The following is a 25733-nucleotide window of genomic DNA, read 5'->3' as shown; positions in this document are numbered from 1 at the left end:
AAAGGAAAAGAAAGGGAAAGAACTAATGGTATAAGCTACATCGGAACGCTGTGCGGCATCACTGAAAATATGTGCAGCACCTGGGCAGGGACCCGGGATCTCCTGCTTACCAGGCCGTAGCATTAGCCACTGTGATGCTCTTACAAAGTGTTTATCGCAAATGCATGAAGAATCTTGGCACGCTTCTCAGTCGACTCACATTTCCATACAGCACCACCTGTCCACAGTCCCCGTACATGTCCTCCACGCCCGCGAATATTATTTTCGCGCAAGCGAAGCAATTACATGAATGTGTGGTCACCACGCGTTCATACCCTCATCAACCATAATATTATAACCACCAACCTACTATCGATATAAACCCGTCCAGTCCATAGCAGCGTCACCTGGCGATGAATGACTGCTAGTCAGACACACGTACTGTGCATGTAGTATCAATGAACGCGATGTCCGTCGGTAGAATGGAGAAGGCGCGCGATCTATCTGAATTTGACGGAGGACAGGTTGTGATGGCGCAGAGGTTCGGCACGAGCTTTTCGGAAACTGCAAGACTTGTCAGATGTACGAGCGTTCGTGGGGGGAACGTTTGCAACATGTGGCAAAACCAAGGTAAACCACGCTCAGACGTCATAGGGTTGCGTAACCACCCGTCATTACAGATGGCGATCGTCGTAGGACGGGAACTCTGGTAAAACCGTACAGGCTATGAATTATGGCGGAACTAACATCAGACTTCTATGCTTGGTACAGTACAAGTATGTCCCAACACACAGTGTGCCTCCGCAGCCGACGAACTACTCTTGTGCCAATCTTAACACCACAGCTACCGAAATTGGCACGTGACCAGCGGCATTATGCGTCGGTGCGGTGATAGAGGACTGATGAATCCCAATACCTTCTCCATCACCCCGAAGCAGAACGTCTTACAGGGAAACACCTCCTTGACATCTACGAGGTGCATTCAAGTTCTAAGGCCTCCGATTTTTTTTCTAATTAACTACTCACCCGAAATCGATGAAACTGGCGTTACTTCTCGACGTAATCGCCCTGCAGACGTACACATTTTTAACAACGCTGACGCCATGATTCCATGGCAGCGGCGAAGGCTTCTTTAGGAGTCTGTTTTGACCACTGGAAAATCGCTGAGGCAATAGCAGCACGGCTGGTGAATGTGCGGCCACGGAGCGTGTCTTTCAGTGTTGGAAAACGCCAAAAGAGACTGGGAGCCAGGTCAGGTGAGTAGGGAGCATGAGGAATCACTTCAAAGTTGTTATCACGAAGAAACTGTTGCGTAACGTTAGCTCGATGTGCGGGTGCGTTGTCTTGGTGAAACAGCACACGCGCAGCCCTACCCGGACGCTTTTGTTGCAGTACAGGAAGGAGTTTGTTCTTCAAAACATTTTCGTAGGATGCACCTGTTACCGTAGTGCCCTTTGGAATGCAATGGTTAAGGATTACGCACTCGCTGTCCCAGAACATGGACACCATCATTTTTTCAGCGCTGACGGTTACCCAAAATTTTTTTGGTGGCGGTGAATCTGTGTGCTTCCATTGAGCTGACTGGCGCTCTGTTTCTGGATTGAAAAATGGCATCCACATCTCATCCATTGTCACAACCGACGAACAGAAAGTCCCATTCATGCTATCGTTACACGTCAACATTGCTTGGCAACATGCCACACGGGCAGCCATGTGGTCGTGCGTCAGCATTCGTGGCACCCACCTGGATGACACTATTCGCATTTTCAGGTCGTCATGCAGGATTGTGTGCACAGAACGCACAGAAATGCCAACTCTGGAGGCGATCTGTTTAACAGTCATTCGGCGATCCCCCAAAACAATTCTCTCCACTTTCTCGATCATGTCATCAGACCGGCTTGTGCGAGCCCGAGGTTGTTTCAGTTTGTTGTCACACGATGTTCTGCCTTCATTAAACTGTCGCACCCACGAACACACTTCCGACACATCCATAACTCCATCACCACATGTCTCCTTCAACTGTCGATGAATTCCAATTGGTTTCACACGACGCAAATTCAGAAAACGAATGATTGCATGCTGTTCAAGTAAGGAAAACGTCGCCATTTTAAGTATTTAAAACAGTTCTCATTCTCGCCGCTGGCGGTAAAATTCCATCTGCCATACGGTGCTGCCATCTCTGGGACGTATTGACAATGAACGTTGCCTCATTTTAAAACAATGCGCATTTTTCTATCTCTTTCCAGTCCGGAGAAAAAAAATTGGAGGCCTTAGAACTTGAATGCACCCCGTATACTGCGGCACAGAGACAAGCTTGCCACAGCTCCATTATACTCTGGGGAGTATCCACGTGGGTATTCCTGGGTCTAGTAGTGCTAGAGGAAGGCACTCTGATGGTCAAGGAATATCGTACATTTCTTGCAGCCCACGTACACCCGATCATGATGATCAAGTTTACAGACGTCAGTAACATTTTTCACCAGGATAATGCGCCATGTCACAGGGCCAGGAGCGTGACGGAGTGGTTAGAGGAAGACAGTGATGTGTTAGCCTGCCAACTCGCCAGATCTGAACCTGATCGAACACATCTGGGATGTGAGCGAACTTAGCATCAGAGATCATGTCCCCCGTCCTGGGGTATTTACAGGAATTAGGTGACTTGTGTGTGCAGATGTAATGTTAACTCCGTCCAGTGACCTACCAAGGATTCATTGGTTCCATGCCACGACATGCCGCCGCTGTACACAAAGCGGATATTAAGTAGGTGGTCATAGTGTTTTGGCTGATCAGTATATAAAGCTGTACTGCTGACCCTTAACAGATTTTCAAATTCAAATTTGTGTGAATTCCTAAGGGACCATACTGCTGAGGTCATCGGCCCCTAAACACTACATAAACTTACTTTAAGCTAAGGACAACACGTACACAGTGTAACGCCCCAACGATCACCTTAAAGTCAATTAAGAAAGAACATGAAATTGGGAAAGTTATCTTGGCAGTTATGACATCTTTGCTGATGAGCTAACACGAAAGAGTTTTGTCAACAACTACATTGTACATCACTGAGCATATTTTTTAGCGACAGAGTAAGAAGAAACATCGTATTTCAGCAATGGACAAACATCCATATGACAAATGTGAAATTAATATCGCAAAATTTAAGTCCAAAGTAATGTCATCATAAATAGCTTTATTGTGGAAGAGAGTTAGGAAGACTTATACATTGCCAGCGATGGGCGAGGCATGACAGAAACTCTGACCAGAGAGTAGTTTATCGGTAGTTGTTGCTCGTCGCTAGTCTGCACTTGACCACGCGAGTCGACAGTTGTAGTAGTGAGTGGGTAGCAGTCCACAGTCGTCGTTAGTCCGTGCTAATCGGCGGGAGTCGGCATGCGTCGGCTGTGTGCTCTGGTCGCGACTCTGGTCAGGACTCTGGAGGATGAGTATTGGTGTAGAAGGTAAAGAAGCAGCCTTGCGCATATTTAATTATGTATGTTAATTGTAATTTAATTTGTTCAAAGAAATTCCCCAATAATAATTTTTTTATATAAAGCAACTCTTTTAAAGAAAAGCATTTATTTCAATTTAAAGAATTTCCAATGCAATATCATTGCACGAAGCTGTGTCAAAAAAATGAGTAATTAATAACGGATACAATTGCAGTTTTATTTAGGTAAGAATTTTTTGCTTGTTTTATTCAGAATACAGGGCCGAAGGTCAGCGCTTCTGTCCTTATAAAATTTATCAGGTTACAGAAATTTATTTTATTATTTTTGGTGTTTAGGAATTTTTCTATTTCGAACCTGACATAAAAATGAAAAAAGAATTTTGCGGGAATATTAAGTGTGAATGCGTTGTTTGCAAAGAGGCTATAAATCGGAGCCAAGTTTTGTTCAGAGCTCAGAATAATTAAAAATTCATTTAAATAATATTTTTGTGTGGGGAGTTTACATTTGGCTCACATTCCAATTTTCATTTAATCACTTTTGTGGGGAGGTTACACTTGGCGACATCCGGCCAGGATCGTATTCTTTTTTGTGAATCTTCTGAAAAGTAGTCAGATATCTGCTCTTATTTACTTAATGTAGTTTGCATCTGGCGCAACGCATTTACTAATTTTGTCACTTTCTGTCCCACAGATCATCGGCAATTTGTTGCTCTTTGTTGTATTTGTGTTTGTAGCATTTTGCATTGTCTTTGTTTCATTTTTGAATAATTTTGATTTGTGAAAAATGCCGCGAAAAACTGTTAACACTACATCGCGATGTGTAATGAGTGAAATAGCCGATTCTAATAATTTGACCGATAGTACTTTCGACACTCTGTGTAATGATGACAATCCTCAATTTACAGACAATCAGTGCGTACCGACCACTAATAATGATTTTTATGTTAACGATGAATAAACGAATTCAATTGTGTCGTCTGTTAATTTGACGACAATTGATGACGCGGGACGTTCTGTTACAATGAACGCTGCCCAGCTTGATACACCCGATTTGCAAAATTTACGTAATGAACAGACAAATTTTTGTAACGAAAATGAACAATGTACTCGAAGTACGGCTGATTTATTTGATTCCGAGGTAGTGACTAACAGTGCACATCCGATTAGCAAACCTTTTCAAGAATTACAGAATGACCAAATGGTTACAGATAACTTGACACATGCAAATACACCATCACACAGCACAGAGAATGGAGTTGCTAATTTTAGCTTGGATCAGATTATGGCATTGTTTCTACAAATTCATGGACATAATAAAAAACAAGATGAAATTTCCAAACAACAGAGTAAAAATTTCAAACAACTTAGTGAAAGTCTTAAACAGTCGAATGATAAGCAAGATAGCAATCACAAACAACTTAATGAAAACTTCAAGCAACTTAATGAAAAATGAGACAACAATTCCAGACAGCTTAGTGAACAGATTACAGCCGTTGCCGCGCAGTGTCATGATACTAAGGAACAATTACGTGTGGAAATTGAGGGTTGTGCTAGGAAAAGTAGTGAAGAAATTAGATCTGTTGCTCAAGAATTAAGGGATATGCAAACAGCTGCAACAGAATCACTTAGAGACGAAATTAGTGCAGTCGGTAAACAATGCTCTGAAAAAGCAACACAGTTACGCGATGAGTTTAAATTAATGACAGCAGAACTTTCGCGCACACTGAATGCAAAAGTAGACGCGAAATTCGACCAACAGAATAGTCAAATTGACGAACGTTTTAATCATCACCTACAAAACAGTGATACGCGTTTCCGTAAATTTATACAGGAACAGAATAAGGTAAAACGACAAGTCATGGAAACAATCACCGCACAGAGACAGGAGGATAAATGTAAATGGTTTGCGAAAGCAAAAACATACGTAGACAATAATATTGCTACAGTTTCAGACGAAATTAATACTATCAAACAATTGAACACCGAATTGCGTGATGAAATTTCCGATCTTAAATCAAAAACAGACACACACACAGTACACTTTCAGACAGTGATAGACAGACTCAACAATTAGAACTAACACAGGATTCCGATGTCATCAAAGCTGACGTTAAAATATTGAACGAAACCACACGTAAAATACAAAAACTAATTAATGGTTCTGACACTAGAAATGATGATCAGGTAAAAATACTGACTGAAAAATTTGATGAATTGGCCAGTCGTATTGACGCTATTGAAAGTAATAATGATAACAAATCAGACGATACTTCATCGATTTCGTTTAGCCAAACACCTGAATTCCAAAATCTACAGCAGACAATCAGTGAGATAGATTCGTCTAATAATACATTACGTAGAAAATTGTCAACTTTACAGCAAGAAGTAACAGAGATGAAAAATGTTTCAGCGTTTAACACATCACAGCAGACGCCACTTTGCGAACATTTGTCAGACTCGCACAGCCAGTACAATTTAGGTAATTTACAGAGAGTACGTGACCTAGATTTCGAACAGTCACAGACAAATAGATCCTCACACAATCGTGAACCTGTTTAGACATACAGAGACGATAATTTTGATTACTAACATTTTCTATCAGTGAGAAAATTTAAAGTATTTAAAAATGACAGAACACAGATCCACCCCTTGGATTGGATACAACAATTTAGCTTTGCTTTTCCACAGACTTGGCCCGTAACACACAAACTTGAATTTATTTGCAGTTTTCTGGAAGGCGAACCGGTCGTATGAGACCGATCGCGAGACAATGCTACTCGGTAGAAGAATTTCAGAATGCTTTTCTGTCAGCGTATTGGTCGAAGACGACACAGCGCGGAATTAAGGATCAACTAATTAGTTTGCCGAATTATGAGAACTCAAATTTTTCAACTGTCACGCAATTTTTTGAACACATGGTCCAACAAAACCAGTACTTAAGTGTACCATACAGTGAATCTGCACTTTTTCAATTATGCTTTTCTAAATTACCACGATCATTAAGAGTGTCACTTTTGATGGGTCAGCAAAAAGAAAATATTTCGGCATTCAGAGATCAGTTACAGCTTTTGGAAAAGCAGCAATCGGATTATTCCTTTATAAACAAGAATTTCTCATATAATAACCAAGGTCAACAAACATACAGCAATTACGATCAGCCACGCAATTTCAATAGCAAAGGTAATAGACGCTTTAGGAACGACAACCACCAGAACTTTAATAACAGACAAAATTGTAATTATCAGTATCGTCAAAATTATCAGCAACAAGAACCACATTTTGGTAACAATAGACGTTTTTCCCAACAACAGCAACAAAACCAGCCGGTTAGCATACCTAACCAACAATGTAATGGACAAGGTCAACCAAGCTTTAATGTTTCGCCGCCTACGCGTGTAGCGTCAGCTCCAACAAATAGTAACGCACAGCAACAAGGGAATCAATACGTACAGAAAACGCACTATTTCAATTCCTACCGCAATGCACCGTATAGAAATGACTATCATGACAGACGTAAAAATAAAAAGCACTATTTTCAGCGTACATTTAATAACAGTCGGTTTTACCAACAGCAAAACCATCCGCAAGAACACATTATCATGAATGAACCAGACAGTAGGTATCATCCACAACGTAATACACCAGGAAGAAATAACAGACCAGTTCAAATAGTCGAAATGCCACAGCATCCTCCTGAAAATAGTAACACGTCAGATAGAATTAGACTAGATACAGTACAGGTTGCATCTTCCAGCAACGTAAGCAATACTTCAGATACACAGATTGTTGTTCATGAAAATGTTATTACTTTTGACGACATCCGAGACACTCTTTTGCAGGAAAGACCAGTTGTTAAAAAAAAAAAAACATTTCACACCCTGTCATCGAAGTTAAAATTGGATCATCGAAATTTTCAGCAGTAATCGACTCTGGTTCTCCTATGTCAGTTATAAATGAAGAAACTATCAACGAGTGTAACAAAGAGAATAGCTATCCTACGTTACCATTAGGCAAAACGAAAGTAAAAGGAGCAGTATCGAGTAAAGGAGTAGATGTTAAATTACAGACACATTTATTATTTTGTATTGCAGGTCATACATTTCACTCAAATTTTTGGATTGTTCCCTTATTGACAACAGACGTTATTTTAGGTACGAATTTTCTGGTACAACACGACGCGATTATTGACTTTCAAAATTCCTTTTTAATGTTGAAGGATGAAAATGTACAACTAGCTTTAGAATTTCAGCACTCTTTATCTGCAGAAGAACAAACAATTAATCGTACAGAGGTCATTTCCGCATCACGTAACATTGACTGTCATTCCACATTGTTCACAGATACGTACTTACACAACTATAATACTCCAGACGAAGCTGACTATGACGTTATGCAGATAATTTCTGATGAAGTTAAACAGAGCAGTACAAATAGAGACGACGAACGCACGCAACTGCACAAAATTCTTTTACAGCAAGCTCCAGTTTTTGACAACATTCCTGGTACTATGTCCGGTTTTATGTATTAATTTCAAGTTAAACAGCACGACACATTTAAAGCCAAGCATTATCCCATTCCGTATATTCACAGAGAACATGTTAAGAAAGAATTGCAAGCTATGGTTGACCAAGGAATTATTGAACCGGCAGGTAGTCCGTACATAAACCCGCTCCATATTGTCAAGAATAAAGATGGTTCACTTCGCCTCGTACTTGATTCGCGTCACATCAATGACATTATTATTAATGAAACAGGTCGCCCTCAACACTTCTACAAAAATTTCATGGTACTGCTATTTATTCTACATTAGATTTGAAATCGGGATTTTGACAAATTCAGCTCCATCCGAACTGCAGAAAGTACACAGCTTTTCTCTGTTTTGGTGACTGTTATCAATTTTGTACATTACCGTTCGGTTTAACTATTTCTTCATCAGCATTTATTCGCGGTTTGAATACAATACTTCCGACACAACTTAAAGACAGAATCACAACGTACGTAGACGACATTCTTATTGCAGAAACTAACTGGTCTGAACACAATTTGATTCTTGAACAACTGTTGCAAACTTTTCGTGCACAAGGACTCACAGTTAATCTCAGTAAATCGCACTTTGGCAAAACTTCTATAAAATTTCTTGGACATGTAATTTCAGCTGAAGGCATTGCGCCTGACCCGGAAAAACTTCAAGCTTTATGTGACTTTACTGTTCCTACGACGAAGAAAGAACTACGCAGCTTTTTGGATTTAATTAACTTTTTTCGTAAATTTATTCATTACTCTGCCTTAGACACCCCTAGATTATGTCAATTGACAGGTAAAAACACTATTTGGTCCTGGGATAGGCAAGCACATTCTGAATTTGTGAACCTGGAAGAAACCTTGTTGAATGCACCACTTCTATCACATCCAGATCTTACTAGAAATTTTTCCATTGCCACCGACAGTTCTAACACCGCTTTAGGCGTACATATTTTTCAGGAAATTGAAGGAGATGGTTGTACAGTAATTAAAAACATCGCTTTTGTAAGTCGCATTCTGTCACCTGCTGAACGCAATTATTCTGTTACAGAACTTGAAACATTATGTGTTGTATGGGCATTTACGAGATTTCGGCATTTTCTTTATGGAAGACACACTACCATTTACACAGACCACAGAGCGATACACTTTTTACTTTCGGCTAAATTTACACACGACAGATTAAATAGATGGAAACTTTATTTGCAGGAATTTAATTTCACAATTGTTCACATTCCCGGCACACAAAATATTGTAGCAGACGCACTATCCCGTTCTCTTAACAACAATCAGCAAGACATCGCAACCAACTTCTGCAAAGCAAATTTCAGCGTCATGTACATTCAAGAAGTTGCATTTGAAAATTTTATTTCGTCGTCATTACAAGACAGAGCACAAGAGCAGAATAAAGACAACGTGTGGAAATAAATTAAACACCTTTGGCAAGATATGAATAATGTTACCATTAGAAACCACTACACTGTACGCAATGACATGATGTTTCGCCGCTCTCATCCTGACAGCAACAATTGTTTATTATGCATTCCTGACGAGCTTGTTAACAAATTAATCTGGTATACTCATTTAAGTTACGCACATTACGGAGCCAGAAAATGTTTTCTTATACTGAGACAGAACTGTTATTTTGCCAACATGGAGAAACGTATTCGACGAGTTTTAGCGTCATGCAAAATCTGCCAGCAATCTAAGTCAGATACGACTTCACATATTCCTCCATTACATCCCATTGTACCTGTTAAATTGAGACATATGGCCGCAGTAGACTTTTTGGTCCGATTCCCAGAACTAATAGAGGTTTTTGCTACATCTTCGTCACTGTTGAACTCACTTCAAAATTCGTTACCTTCACTCCGTTACGCAAAGCTACTGCTAAAACTGTTTCGAAAGCATTTGTAAAACATTTTCTATTTCATGTAGGGCATGTGTTGAAAGTAATTTCCGACAATGGATCACAGTTTCGATCTGCTATATGGACACGTATGTAACGAGCTAGAAACATTTCTCCGATCTATATATCCAGGTACCATGCTTCTTCGAACCCTTGTGAACGATTAATGAAAGAAATTTGTAAACTGTGTAGAATATACTGCCATAAAAGACATATTGATTGGGACACACACATACTCTCATTCCAAGATGTAATTAATTCCATACCAAATGAATCTATTATGCTATCTCCGTCTGTTATACTGAAAAATGTTGTACCACCTAACAAAATTAAAGAATTAGTAACCTTTCCTACATCTCGTCGACTACGACACCATGAAATAATTAACATTGCGCTGAACAACATCAAACGTGCCGCAGAGCGCCGGAGAAGACAGCAAAAACAGGTTTGTACACGCCGTGACTTTCACATTGGACAGAAGATATTAGTACGTACACACTATTTATCCAACAGAGGAAAAGGTAGGTGTAGTAAATTTGAACTTCTATACGCAGGTCCGTATCGGATTCGCAGCATTCCTCACCCCAATGTAGTACACATCGAAACTTTGAGAACCAGAAAAAGCAAAGGGAACTACCACGTCTCCAACATCAAACCTTTTATGGAATGAACATACTTTATGATTTATCACACTGTAATGCCATTTCCTATTTTTTTATGACCACTTATGCAATTATATTCACATGAACACTTACTGATGATTGTCGTACTTTTTCCTGGCAAGTGCCCGGCAAGGTAAGATTAACAGGTCGCTTTTTCTTGTCGTTGTACATCAGACTGTGGACATTTTCCATTTTTTTATGTATGTATGATTGTTTTCCTGTTTTGTTTGTATGCACTATGAAATATTTAAGATATAACAAACACCAGTTGACTTTAACATTTTTGCCCTATGATATCTCAACATCGTGACTACTTTACTTTTTTTGCTGCTACATTGTAATATACTGTGTACATTTTTGCCTCTGAACACTGCCTATGTTTTTTGACTTATTATGTTTTCTGTCATGCTATGCTGTATGCTCCATTATATCACTAGAAACCATTTTTTATTTAATGGGTATATGATTTAAATGCAAGACATTAATCTTTGTTCATCATTTTCAGAAAGCAATAACGTATAAAAAATTAAACAGACATAGGAATTTCACCTTCAGAATGAAGAAAGAAGATGCAATATCTCGTGACGAAGAGTAAATGGATCAGAATTAACAAGCATTAACAAGAATATACTATACACATCGTAGAATAGCAGTCTTAACTAATTTTTTCTTTCAGAATACGAGGTGATTGATGCAGGCTGTCAGACAGAACTACACGTTTTAGTTTTAGTGATGAAATATGCTAGAAATAAGGAATAGTTGTATAATGAATAATGAAGTAACTTTTTTGCAGATGATAATGAATGATGATAATGAATAATGAAGTGACGGATAATGAAGTTTTTCTTTACAGGTGATGATAATAATGGAGTTATGATAATATGGTTAATGAAGTTTTTTTCTTTACAGATGAGGATAATGTTGAAGATTTTGTATTTATGCTATGTAGTTATTTAAGTATTTGTTGCAGTTCGTTTTGACAGTATGTCTTATATCGCATAGTATGATGATTGAAGGATTTGGAAAGGACCGCTAGAGAACACATATAATTTTTATACACATTTCACTACCTGTTAATTCGAAGTTCACTACTTTTCAGCATAACATGCGTTTCTTCTTTCAGTTTAATGAACCATTTTTGTATATTTTGCAGGAGAAATTATTCATGAAATCAATGTGCTATCAGCAGTTGTTCATTAAACTTATGCCATTTATGAATGTGATCACATATACTCTACTTGTTTCATAACCTTGCTACAGCTGACTCAAGACGAGTGACGTTACACATCTTCATTTGCAGCAATAACTCAAAAGCAAAAAATTGTTATTAATTATCGATTCCAACGCAATGCATTGCTAGCACAAAAAATGCTTTGTAACTGGCCATTCATTAGCTCCTGTTTTGAATGATGACTTCTAATGGTTTGTAACTGGGCAATGAGTGCCCATGGTCTCTGTAAACAAACGATTTATGAACATTATTCTGTAATACTATGCCATTTATTAGCTCCTGTTTTGAATGATGACTTCTGATGGTTTGTAACTGGGCAATGAGTGCCAATGTTCTTTGTAAACAAGCGATTTGTGAACATTATTCTGTAATACTATGCCATTTATTAGCTCCTGTTTAGAATGCTGATTTCTGATGGTTTGTAGCTAGGCAATGAGTGCCAATGTTCTCTGTAAACAAACGATTTATGAACATTATTCTGTAATACTATGCCATAATTAGCTCCTGGTTTGAATGATGACTTCTGATGGTTTGTAACTGGGCAATGAGTGCCAATGTTCTCTGTAAACAAACGATTTATGAACATTAATCTGTAATACTGCATACATGGTACAGAAATGTTCAGTAACTGGGTGATGAGTGCCACCAATTACTCAAATCAGTTGCTAGACTAGTGTCATTCTCAATGCAGACTACTATGTGACTTAATGTCCTTCACCTTCTGACCTAATTACCAGAAATTACTGTAATATCCATTTGTCCTGCCTATCCTCATGATCATGGAGCACTATATTTGGTTTTTGCACTAATTCTACGTTGGTGTACTCTACAAGAACGTGATGTTGACACGACATGCTGTCCACCACCTTGAGCGATGGAGATGTTATAATAGTCCCACTGTTTGGTGTACCTAATGTACTACCAAAATGATAACATGAATATTACTACGACAGTTCAGTGTCTTGGCTACATTGATAAATACTTCAAGGAAAAGAACTTCAGATTGTCTCACTTGGTGTTGTGCTTCTGTAGAAAGATATGGACTTTCAGTGCAGCTGCGTGCAACCTAAAGTGCTACAACGATGATGCAATCCTTCCCTTTCCTATCCTAATTCTTGTAAGATAGTAAAGAAAAGTATATACAGTACATGTACTTTTGTGTCATTTGTTGGTATGTCTTGTATTCATTGTCTATACATTTTGTGATTTCCTAATATTTTCTATACTACAGTGCGTGTGCACTTTATGTCATTTGTTAATATGATCTGTACTCATTCTGTATACATTTTGCTTTGCTTGGTATGTTCTGTACTCAGTGCATGTACACTATATTTTATTTCATATATGTATATATTCCGCGATTGTAAACTTAGTTAATTAAGAAAAATTTGTTGCTCATGGCAAGTCCAATTGACTCACTATCGCTGCCAAATTTTTGCCCCCCCCCAGTGGAGGGTTATGTAAGACGTATACATTGCCAGCGATGGGCGAGGCATGACAGAAACTCTGACCAGAGAGTAGTTTATCGTTAGTTGTTGCTTGTCGCTAGACTGCGCTTGACCGCGCGAGTCTACAGTCGTAGTAGCGAGTGGGTACAGTCGTCGTTAGTTCGTGCTAGTCCGTGCTAGTCGGCGGGAGTCGGCATGCGTCGGCTGTGTGCTCTGGTCGCGACTCTGGTCAGGACACTGGAGGATGAGTATTGGTGTAGAAGGTAAAGAAGCAGCCTTGCGCATATTTAATAATGTATGTTAATTGTAATTTAATTTGTTCAAAGAAATTCCCCAATAATAATTTTATAATATAAAGCAACTCTTTTAAAGAAAAGCATTCATTTCAATTTAAAGAATTTCCAATGCATTATCATTGCATCCAAGAATAAAAAGAAAAATATATGCCAGCATTGCACGAAGCTGTGTCAAAAAAATGAGTAATTAATAACGGATACAATTGCAGTTTTATTTAGGTAAGAATTTTTTGCTTGTTTTATTCACCTTGCTTCCAGTTCTTTCCCTATGTTGCCATCCTGTGAGAATATGCATCCTAAGTACTTGAAACCGTCCACCTGTTCTATCTTTGTTCCTCCTATTTGGCACTCAATCCGTTTATATTTCTTTCCCACTGACATTACTTTCGTTTTGGAGATGCTAATCTTCATACCATAGTCCTTACATTTATGATCTAGCTCTGAAATATTACTTTGCAAACTTTCAATCGAATCTGCCATCACAACTAAGTCATCCGCATATGCAAGACTGTTTATTTTGTGTTCACATATCTTAATCTCACCCAGCCAGTCTATTGTTTTCAACATATGATCCATAAATAATATGAACAACAGTGGAGACAGGTTGCAGCCTTGTCTTACCCCTGAAACTACTCTGAACCATGAACTCAATTTACCGTCAACTCTAACTGCTGCCTGACTATCCATGTAAAGACCTTTAATTGCTTGCAAAAGTTTGCCTCCCATTCCATAATCTTGTAGAACAGACAATAACTTCCTCCTAGGAACCCGGTCATATGCCTTTTCTAGATCTATAAAGCATAGATACAATTCCCTGTTCCACTCATGACACTTCTCCATTATTTGCCGTAAGCTAAAGATCTGGTCCTGACAACCTCTAAGAGGCCTAAACCCACACTGATTTTCATCCAATTGGTCCTCAACTAATACTCGCACTTTCCTTTCAACAATACCTGCGAAGATTTTACCCACAACGCTGATTAAAGAGATACCTCTGTAGTTGTTACAATCTTTTCTGTTTCCATGTTTAAAGATTGGTGTGATTACTGCTTTTGTCCAGTCTGATGGAACCTGTCCCGACTCCCAGGCCATTTCAATTATCCTGTGTAGCCATTTAAGACCTGACATTCCACTGTATTTGATGAGTTCCGACTTAATTTCATACACCCCAGCCGCTTTATTGCACTGCAATCTACTGACCATTTTTTCCACTTCCTCAAATGTGATCCTATTTCCATCATCATTCCTATCCCATTCTACCTCGAATTCTGAAACATTACTGATCGCATTTTCACCTACATTGAGCAACTCTTCAAAATATTCCCTCCATCTGCCCAAGGCATCCACAGGATTCACCAGCAGTTTTCCTGACCTGTCCAAAATACTTGTCATTTCCTTCTTACCTCCCTTTCGAAGACTGCTAATTACACTCCAGAATGGTTTTCCAGCAGCTTGACCCATAGTCTCCAACCTGTTTCCAAAGTCTTCCCAGATTTCTTCTTGGATGCTCCAGTTATCTGTTTGGCTTTGTTTCTTTCTTCAACATAACTTTCTCTGTCTACCTGGGTCCTGGTATGTAGCCATTTTTGATACGCTTTCTTTTTCCTTTTACAGGCTGCCTTGACTGTATCATTCCACCAAGCTGTTTGCTTCATCCTACTTTTACACACTACTGTTCCAAGACATTCTTTAGCCACTTCTAGTACTGTGTCCCTGTACCTTGTCCACTCCTTTTCCAGTGACTGTAATTGACTACATTCAACTAACTGGTACCTTTCTGAGATTGCTGTTATGTACTTGTACCTGATTTCCTTATCCTGAAGTTTCTCCACTCTTATCCTCCTACATATGGGCCTGACCTCCTGCACTTTCGGCCTCACAATCCCAATTTCACTGCAGATTAAATAATGATCAGTGTCATCAAAGAATCCCCTGAATACTCGTGTGTCCCGCACAGCCTTCCTGAATTCCTGATCTGTTATTATATAGTCAATGACAGATCTGGTTCCCCTGCCTTCCCAAGTATACCGGTGAATGTTCTTATGTTTAAAAACGGAGTTTGTGATTACTAAGCCCATACTGGCACAGAAATCCAAGAGTTGTTTCCCGTTCCTGTTGGCCTCCATGTCCTCTCCAAATTTACCCATAACCTTTTCATACCCTTCTGTTCGATTTCCAATCCTGGCGTTAAAATCACCCATGAGCAGAACACTGTCCTTGTCCTTTACTCTAACAACTACATCACTGAGTGCCTCATAAAAACTATCCATCTTATCTTGATCTGTCCCTTCACAATGCGAATATACTGACACAATCCTAATTTTCTTGCTAGACACTGTCAAATCTATCCACATCAGTCGTTCGTTTACATACATTATTGCAACTACGCTGGGTTCCATTTCTTTCCTGATGTAAAGCCCTACACCCCATTGTGCTATTCCTGCTTTGACGCCTGACAGGTAGACCTTGTATTCTCCCACATCCTCTTCTTTCTCACCCCTTACCCGAATGTCACTAACAGCTACAACGTCCAGCCCCATCTTACTTGCAGCCTCTGCCAGCTCTACCTTCTTCCCAGAGTAGCCCCCATTGATATTAATAGCTCCCCATCTCATTACCATTTGTTTGCCAAGTCGTATCTTAGGAGTCCCTGGTTTGTCAGTGAGAGGTGGGACTCCGTCACCTCCAAAGGTCCGAGGCATTTTGCTCTGATTATTGCCAGCATCATTTTTAGAGTACCAGGGAAGCAGGTTGCTAGCCTTACTTGCCCCGAGTCCCATTGGGTTTTACCCCTAACGGCTGAGGGACTAACCGGTGGATTTGGTAGTCTTTGCCGTATGAGCACAAAGGTGACCACGACTCAGAATATGTCCGAGATGCCCAGCCTTATTCCAAAGTAACTGCTATCCCGACTGTCGGGACCACTTAATTGGCCACTCATACGTTGCCCGTGGTTCATGAACTAGGACATGACTACAGGAACCCACACCATGAACCAAAGCTAATGCAGTGAGCGCTCAGCTACGATCTACTCTCTTCTGCAAGAAGGAAGTCAGTACCAAGACTAAGTTATCTGTGCACCGTTCAATCTTTCGACCAACTTTGTTGTATGGAAGCGAAAGCTGGGTGGATTCAGGTTACCTTATCAACAAGGTTGAGGTTACGGATATGAAAGTAGCTAGGATGATTGCAGGTACTAGTAGATGGGAACAATGGCAGGAGGGTGTCCACAATGAGGAAATCAAAGAAAAACTGGGAATGAACTCTATATATGTAGCAGTCAGGGCGAACAGGCTTAGATGGTGGGGTCATGTTACACGCATGGGAGAAGCAAGGTTACCCAAGAGACTCATGGATTGAGCAGTAGAGGGTAGAAGGAGTCGGGGCAGACCGAGGAGAAGGTACCTGGATTCGGTTAAGAATGATTTTGAAGTAATAGGTTTAACATCAGAAGAGGCACCAATGTTAGCACTGAATAAGGGATCATGGAGGAACTGTATAAGGGGGGCTATGCTCCAGACTGAACGCTGAAAGGCATAATCAGTCTTAAATGATGATGATGATGATGATGATTCAGAATACAGGGCCGAAGGTCAGCGCTGCTGTCCTTATAAAATTTATCAGGTTACAGAAATTTTTTTTATTATTTTTGGTGTTTAGGAATTTTTCTATTTCGAACCTGACATAAAAAAGAAAAAAGAATTTTGCGGGAATATTAAGTGTGAATGCATTGTTTTCAGAGAGACTGTAAATCGAAGCCAAGTTTTGTTCAGAGCTCAGAATAATTAAAAATTCATTTAAATAATATTTTTGTGTGGGGAGTTTACATTTGGCTCACACTCCAATTTTCATTTAATCATTTTTGCGGGGAGGTTACAAGTTGTAAGCGCAACGAAGAAATTCAATGCGCCTACAATGCTCTTCCACAGAAGAAGTCGCTTGCTAGAACTCATCCAGTGCAGACGTACGAGAGCAGTTCTGATCTGAATTATTGATATTGCGAATCGTGTTTACAAGTGTTTGTTGCGTGACGGGATTCACGGCATAAGAAACTGATTTTATGAACTGAGACAGGAACAGATAGTCTCATTTAACAGTGCACTACGGGTTAATTGAAATCTAATAACGGAATTAGTGAACATTGGGCTTGATTAACTAAACTATTATGTGTGCGTGTGGTGCACGAGTTATAAGCATTTAGTGACAAAATAACAATAAACTGTTCGTTACCAGTTAAATACCCGGTGTGGACTACATCATTAAATAGTTTGATAAATGACTGCCGGCCAGAGTGGCCGAGCGGTTCTAGGCGCTTCAGTCTGGAACCGCGCGACCGCTACGTTCACAGGTTGGAATCCTGCCTCGGGCATGGATGTGTTTTCTGTCCTTAGGTTAGTTAGGTTTAAGTAGTTCTAAGTTCTAGGGGACTGATGACCTCAGATGTTAAGTCCCACAGTGCTCGGAAGCATTTGAACCATTTTTTGATAAATGACTAAATCAACGACTACTCATGAAAGACTATTTCATTGAGGTGCAAATATTCACGTCATTAGTTGAGAAGTGAACTTTAAAATAATTTCGTATTACGACGCAACCTTACAAAGACTGAATCAAAGAGTATCTCTGGATCTCGCTGCATACCAGCACAACAATTCCATAGCAACGAGACAACAGCGTAAGAAAAAAACTGCTAACTAAAATATTTCCTCGATATCAGTGGTGTGTGCTATGCGAACGAGAGAAGAATTAATAACTACCGCAAATCCTGGCAATTAACAATAAAGCATTAATAATAAAAAGCATCAGTTATACGAGTTCGCAGAAGTGGAAACGCTGCGGGCTTGTAATTGAGATACAGCGACTACGCGAGGAACACCTTTTCGGAAGATTTTCAGGTTTTTTCTCCAGTTAATTTACGGGGAATGACGTTATATCGCATCGTGTCTCTACTCTGCCGCCAGAGCTGTGGCAGTAACAGCTCTACCGCGTCGACTACATCAGCACGCGATTGGAGTCCGGGGGCAAGCGCCACACACACACCATTTTGACTACCTATATGTTCATTTTCTGGTATTGCGTCATTATAAAATTGTCGCTCTGGTACTCGCGCGAGCTGTACATGACAATCACGAACAACTTGATTTTTAATTTGAATAAATTTATCAATAAACTTATATGTTAATTCTTGAAACTGTTTACCTTGACTGATTAAATAATTATCGATCCTTTTAACTGTCTTTTGTTCAATTTCATTCAGGTGGTCCGTGATATTACTATAATTATCTGTTAATGAATTAACCCTTATGGATACCACACCGCATTGTTCCGATAATTTACTAAGATTTTCTTGCAATTTATCGATACATCAATAATTTTAACATCCTGTTCTTCTTGTTTGGTTAACCTCGATTCAACATCTTCAAATTTGTTATCTACTTTAACTTTTTGATCCTCAAATCTAGCTTCAACGGCCGCAGCTCGTGGTCGTGCGGTAGCGTTCTCGCTTCCCACGCCCGGGTTCCCGGGTTCGATTCCCGGCGGAGTCAGGGATTTTCTCTGCCTCGTGATGCCTGCGTGTTGTGTGATGTCCTTAGGTTAGTTAGGTTTAAGTAGTTCTAAGTTCTAGGGGACTGATGAGCATAAGTGTTAAGTCCCATAGTGCTCAGAGCCATTTGAACCATCTAGCTTCAACATCCTCTACCCGACTCTCTACTTCTGAAATTTTACTATTTACAGTTGCCTGTAATATTTCCTGTTGTTCGGCTAATTCGGAAAATTTACTATTAAGCCATGCTTGCTGTTCTGAGGATTTAATAGCCTGCTGTTCGAGTACTTCAGAAAATTTATTATTGAAAAATGCTTGCTGTATTGCCTGCTGTTCTGAAAAATGCTCACTAGCCACATTTAATTTTGATAACACAGTACTAAATGTGTCTACACCTTCAGAGATGTTCGGTGCGACATTCATTCTACAGTCTCTATCGGTACCTTCTCTAACATTAGAATTATTGTCTGGTAATTATACGACTTTATCCCTTGTTCTAATCCCTGATACACTTGGTATCGGAGCCCGCATCTCGTGGTCGTGCGGTAGCGTTCTCGCTTCCCACGCCCGGGTTCCCGGGTTCGATTCCCGGCGGGGTCAGGGAATTTCTCTGCCTCGTGATGGCTGGGTGTTGTGTGCTGTCCTTAGGTTAGTTAGGTTTAAGTAGTTCTAAGTTCTAGGGGACTTATGACCACAGCAGTTGAGTCCCATAGTGCTCAGAGCCATTTGAGCCAACTTGGTATCGCTTCCTTCTCTTGTTCAGTAAACGTGTCATCGGCCCTTAGACATAAACACTACCTAAACTTACTTTAAGCTAAGGACAACACGTACACACCCATGCCCGAGGGAGGACTCGAACCTCCGGGGGAGAGGCCGTGTAATCCGTGACACGATGCCTCTAACCGCGCGGCCAATCAGCGGGGCCCGGCAATAGATTGGGTACTACAGCAACCTGCTCCAGATCAAGTACAAGCTGGGCACCTACCTTTGATGAAGTCGACCGCCATCTCCAGCCCGTACGTGTCCTTGTCGCAGTCGTCGAGTATGTGCGCGCCGATGGTGACGTTGGGCAGCAGCGAGGGCGGCGCGTTGATCCTGTCCAGCGTGTAGAGCATGGTCTCGAGCGCCTGCACGCCGCCCTGCGGCATCACGGGCCCGCACGTCACCGTGTCGGAGCGCTCGTGCACCATCATCAGGCCGCCCAGCACCAGCTCGCCCTCGACCACCGCCGACAGCTTCACCGGCCACCCCGACACCGAGTCGTTCCCCGACGCGCCCCCGCCCGATTTCGCTGCGCTCGAATTACCGCCGGCCGCTATTAAAGTTTCGTTCGAGTCGTCATCCAGATTAGCATCCGTTGGCTTTAAGTCAAACTCATTCTCCGTTTCCGCACTGATTACTGACAAATCCGCCGAACTAGTGGTGTAAACATCCTCCGTGGTTTGGTATTTACTGTTAGTCTCTTCGGGCAAAAGTGGTGGAACACTCACCGACATATGTTCCCGTGTACTAGACACTGATGTAACAGACCACTTTTCGACTGTACTTGTCACCTCTTTATTTAGCATCACGCTTAAAACTGGCGTTACTGGTGTCGTGACAGTAAGTCTACTACTTCCTACGGAACGCTCGTTATTGTACAATAATGCTTTCTTGGACTTCAACGCAGTTCTTAGAGATTCCGTTACCGCACCGTTACCTGTAGCTGCTGTTATTGCCATTGCGGGACCGTCGTTTTGCATACCTTCATTCCATAAATACTCTTGTGTACTTGGTACATGTTCGTTCATAGCAATGCTAGGACGTACGGTAAGTGCTGCTGGTGTTGCTGCTGTTACTTCTTCCGATACCTTGTTGGGCAGCTGAACGGTAACCTGGTGATGTTTCGCCAACTTACGGTCAATCGTTGGTCTTTCATTTGTTCTTGAGGTAGTGCTGACGTATTTCTCGTTAATATGACTGCCTCCTCTACTTTCTGCAGTCACCTCGACGGCATTCAAGTCTGGCTTTTGTAACTTCGAACCTGCAGATTCTGCGATAAGGCTGAACAGTGATATGTCCTTGTTATTAAATCGACGTAAATATGTCGACCTACTTGGAAGACTTCCTAATCTATCGTCTCTGAACTGGACACTCAAAAGATTCGAAAGAGTCGTTCTGGATGTGGTATCGACAGATAGAGTACCTTGTGTACCCATATCCTCACTTGGAGTCGTTGCTATTTCATTGAGGTTATCGTAATTCGACGCATTACTGAAGTTTTCCTTTTTCTGCTCAGGCGTCGCGTGCGTAAGCGAATTTTCATTTGATAAAGATGGTGTGTTCACTTGGAAATATTCGTCGAATTCTCCTTTGCCTTGCTTGAGATCAGTATAATTAGTGCTGCCAAAAGTCTTATTAGGGATGGGGTTGGCTAGGCGCGACGTAATGATTGTGCTTTTTACGTTATCTCCGGCGTCTTGGATGATGCGAGAAGTTTTGATTCTTGCTGCGTTATCGTCGTCGGGCGCAGACGTCGACATCCCACGGTCACTGCTTCCTTCGCTATAGACATCCCCGACGGTGCGGTCGCCGTTTACGAGGCTCTTGGGGCGATCTGCGGCGCGTAAACCGGTCCCCGTAATGTCCCCATCAGCCGCGTGCACAGGCTGCACCGGCGGTTGCTGCCGGGGGAACACTTCGCCCGACCCACCAGAGACACTATTCGTATAATCCTTCCCAGTTTGTGGCACATTCCGCAGCGGCTGAACTGAGGCCTTCTCTGTTGACACCTGTTCCATCGGGGAAGGCGCCTGAGTCTGCGACACGGAATCGAAGGTGATGAGGCTTGCTGGAGACGATGTTTCATCTCTTACGCTACGAAGAAAACGATCACGGCGCCGCCTTAGGCCAAGAGGCATTGAAGCTGTGGCCGGCTTAGCATGGCGAAATTTCTTCAGACTGACTGACCAGCTGAGAGCTTCATCGGATTTTCTCTTAGACGGAGAAACGGTCGAAACGAATTCTTTTATCGGATTAGCGTCTTCTTTCGTTCTGGTCCCAGCCTTTTCTGTAGACGGTCTGTACGCACCGCGAAATCCGTTACTGTCTTGGAAGGTGTAATAACCATTCGATGAAACCTCGGTATAATTCGATATATCATTTTCTATATCTGTCGATCGCTTGTCTTGCTGTCTGTTCGGACTCGATGTCGATGTAGTGAATCTAAAGCTGGAGGGAATGTTGGATGTTTCGACGGTACGCTGGCGTTGTTTCCACGATGGATCGGAAGACATGTGTCTGTGATGGTCTTGCAGCTGGTCCCTGATGGCTGACCCACTCAGGTGAATGTTGGCGTTGACGATGAGCAGCAGCTGAAGGATGGTTGGGCTACCCATGTCGTCCGTCCAGACCTCAAGGCAAGCTCACAGCCGCATGCGTTGCCATCCCAAGGGGTTCACGCCTGCAACAAAGCAACCAAACGCACTGTAGACAGGAAAGTGTTGATAACTGTATACAGAAAAGTGTAACTATGTATAGAAAAGGGTGAACATTAGCCTTCTTAAAGTAACAGAATTGTTTTATTTTTCATAACAGTAATCATGAAAATAGGGTGTAGAATAACATCGACTAACAATCACAATTTAAGGTGATTTATTTAAGACAACACCAGTTTCGCGCTTGTGCACATCTTTAGGTGATTACATTCTCTAACACCCACGCGCAAAAGAAAGACGCACCATGGAGGAATTACGCGAATGGGACGGAATACGGTAGATGTACATGTACAGACAAACAAATAATTGCAGTTTCAGAAAAAAATTGAATGATATTTTCAAGAAAAGCAGCTTTACAGTTTGAGAAGGTCAGCAACGCTTTGGTCACCTTCTGGCCTTGTGAAAGCAGCTACTGACTGAGTTGCTGGATTTCCTCCTGAGGGATACCATCCCAAAATCTGTCCAATTGACGCGTTCGATCGTCAAAATCCCGAGATGTTTGGAGGGCCCTGCACATAATGCTAAAAATATAATGTTGGAGGCATGAACCCTGCAATCTCACTGAATCGAGTGGAATTGTCTTTACATTGAATCTTGATGACCAGTAAGGACGTGTCTGATGATGTCGTAGACAGCGTTGGTATATCATACGGCCCGACAACCACGAGTGACAGTCTGCGTGCCGTTGCTTTTCAGTGCTAGACCTCTTTGGTTGTATTTTGTGCAACCCCTAGGACAGCGGTAAGTCAACGATGTTGTACTTCCTTTTTTCTAGCCCTTAACGGCAAGCAGATCAGCAAGATAATTCCCGCCCGCACACGGCTCGAGCTCCTAATGCTTGTCTCCGCGCTTGCCAGACCTTACCTTGGCCAGCAAGTTTGCCGGGGAGACCCAGCTGAGAGCGTTTGGAGCAATATGGGCGGGATACCCCAAAGAGCTCAGGATTCTAAAGATCTAACGCACCAGTTTGGCAGAATTTGTCACACCAGTTGTCAGGAGGACATCCGGTAACTGCATCAAACTATGCCAAGCCGAACAGCTGCACGCTTAAGGGCCAGAGGCAGACGAACGCGTTATTGACTTATTAAAAAAAAGGGATCTGAGAACTATGGGACTTAACTTCTGAGTTCATCAGTCGTTCTTCGTGCTCAGAGGTAGTTTATCCGATGAAACCATGACCATTTACTGATATAATTTCTATAATCAGAATTAAGGTAGAATTACCACACGGAACTAAAAAGAGACAGATTGGTAATGAACTACAATCATTACTTCAATTTAAATGTGTGATGTATCGGGCCGTATGAGCTGTGTCCGGCATGTAAACAAAAATGGGCTTGACAAAATGGCTCTGAGCACTATGAGACTTAACTGCTGAGGTCATCAGTCCCCTAGAACTTCCAACTACTTAAACCTAACTAACCTAAGGACATCACATACATCGATGCCCGTGGCAGGATTCGAACCTGTGACCGTAACGGTCGAGCGGTTCCAGACTGAAGCGCCTAGAACCGGTCGGTCACCGCGGCCGGCTTCGCTTGCTCAATGTGTGAAGGTATTTATGTTGGATGAATCACCTAGTTCTTCTGAAACTGTATTTCTCTCTTTCTCTGTACTTGTACATTATATTTACTTTCGGATAATTACTTCGTGTTACGTCGTTGTCTTGTCTTAGCGTCTACATTCATTTACATATTTCCACATTCAGTGTTGGAGTTCAATGTTTAAATAAAATGCAAATTACCTGATGTTTACTGAAGAACGAACTGAAATAATTGGAAGTGGCAAACTGATGGGTGTAAAAAATAATAATGTACTCACATACAACCGGATTTCGATACGCAACCTATGCTGAAGTACATTACAATTTTTAACGTATGTAATTTTGCCATGTCTAATTCATTCAGCTGTGTTATTGAGTCAGCATCACGTACTTGCCTTTCATTTAAAGAGTGAACTCAATCAATGAATGTAGAAACATGTAAACGAATGCATGACCTTCTGAAGATGGATTCAAGCGCAAAAACTTTCGCGTTTTGAATACATCACATTCAGTTGTGACTGGTAGGGGATCTTACTCTGCACCCTATAAAGGAACGGTCACAGAGTTCAACAGCATCCATTATGTATAAAATTCACGATTCTGAAAATAATTGCCATCACACATACCTGACTTGTAACTAATTAACATATGATACAAGATCATTTATGTGGTTTCTGTCATGTATCTCAAATGAGATACCCTCGACACCCCTTGCGAACGAATCTCCAGATTGAGGTAAAGGTTTGCCTCTCAAATATCTTAAATTCATAACTCAAACGTCTTGTTCTGGAAATAACGAACTGTGTTTCACTTTCGACATAACTGAACAATTCGAGAGAGACAGAACAGCCTCTTGAAATAGAGAAAGAAAGCATTAGCTTTCTTCTCAGTCTTCGTATGAAATAAATATCGAATGACGAGGACGTGTTGACACTAAATGGCTCAGAATTTTTTTACGTGAAAACTGTTAAACCTTTTTAAATAAGAAACTTTACTAACATTCTACGTGTTCCTCTGTACAAGTTTGTCTCTCAACATAGTCACCCTGGAGACGAACACATATCTCCAGGCGAGGCAAAAGCTTGTTGACACCGCCACTATGGACGGTTTGGGGACGGAGGCACATCCTCACTCTGCTTGCACTGGTGTATCACTGCCAAAATGAATTCCTCGTAGATGTTCTTTCACTTTTGGAAACGGATGGGTCCACGTCGGGGCTGTGAGGAGGATGATCGAGAGCAGTGAACACAAGGCATCAGATAGATGAAAATGTCGCAACGCTCGAGCGTGGTCTGATACTATCATGCTAAAGGAGAGGTTGCTTTATGTGTGGACGAATACTTGGAATTAGAAACTCGATTACTACCCGCTGTTTCTCTTGCATCGACACAATTTTCTTACACAACGCCGTGACTCATACCACAGTTCGGAGCCCCGTATCGATAGTGGGTTGGAACTTTCTTTAGCGAAGTGGGAAACACGACTGAGTAATATGCGTCACATGTAATACCTCTACCGATATTGAGAACAGAGTAGAAAATTCGGAGGCATCAGTTTTCCTCGTATCCTTGTAAAATAAATATCATAGGTTCGGTCCATGTAAACGAATGTACAGAACAATACACCGGTTAAACTGAAAGACGAACAGCATTAAAAATAAACTCGTTAACTTCCT

The 25733-nt window shown here is 41.2% G+C and overlaps 1 protein-coding gene across 1 annotated transcript in view; it reads right to left on the bottom strand.

Annotated features, from left to right (window-relative positions):
- Window positions 1-20001: 20001 nt before the first annotated feature.
- The window catches only part of LOC126176353 (uncharacterized), a 377581-nt gene continuing 371849 nt past the window's right edge, over window positions 20002-25733 (bottom strand). The window contains exon 2 of the mRNA XM_049923506.1: window positions 20002-22481. Within this exon, the coding sequence (XP_049779463.1) occupies window positions 20002-22416 (2415 nt within the window). The 5' untranslated portion in view covers window positions 22417-22481. The remainder of the gene's footprint in view (window positions 22482-25733) is intronic.

This window comes from Schistocerca cancellata, chromosome 3 (assembly GCF_023864275.1).
Source record: "Schistocerca cancellata isolate TAMUIC-IGC-003103 chromosome 3, iqSchCanc2.1, whole genome shotgun sequence".
NCBI lineage: Eukaryota > Metazoa > Arthropoda > Insecta > Orthoptera > Acrididae > Schistocerca > Schistocerca cancellata.
Note: the sequence above shows the minus strand (reverse complement) of the source record. Positions and strands in the feature narration are given on the sequence as shown.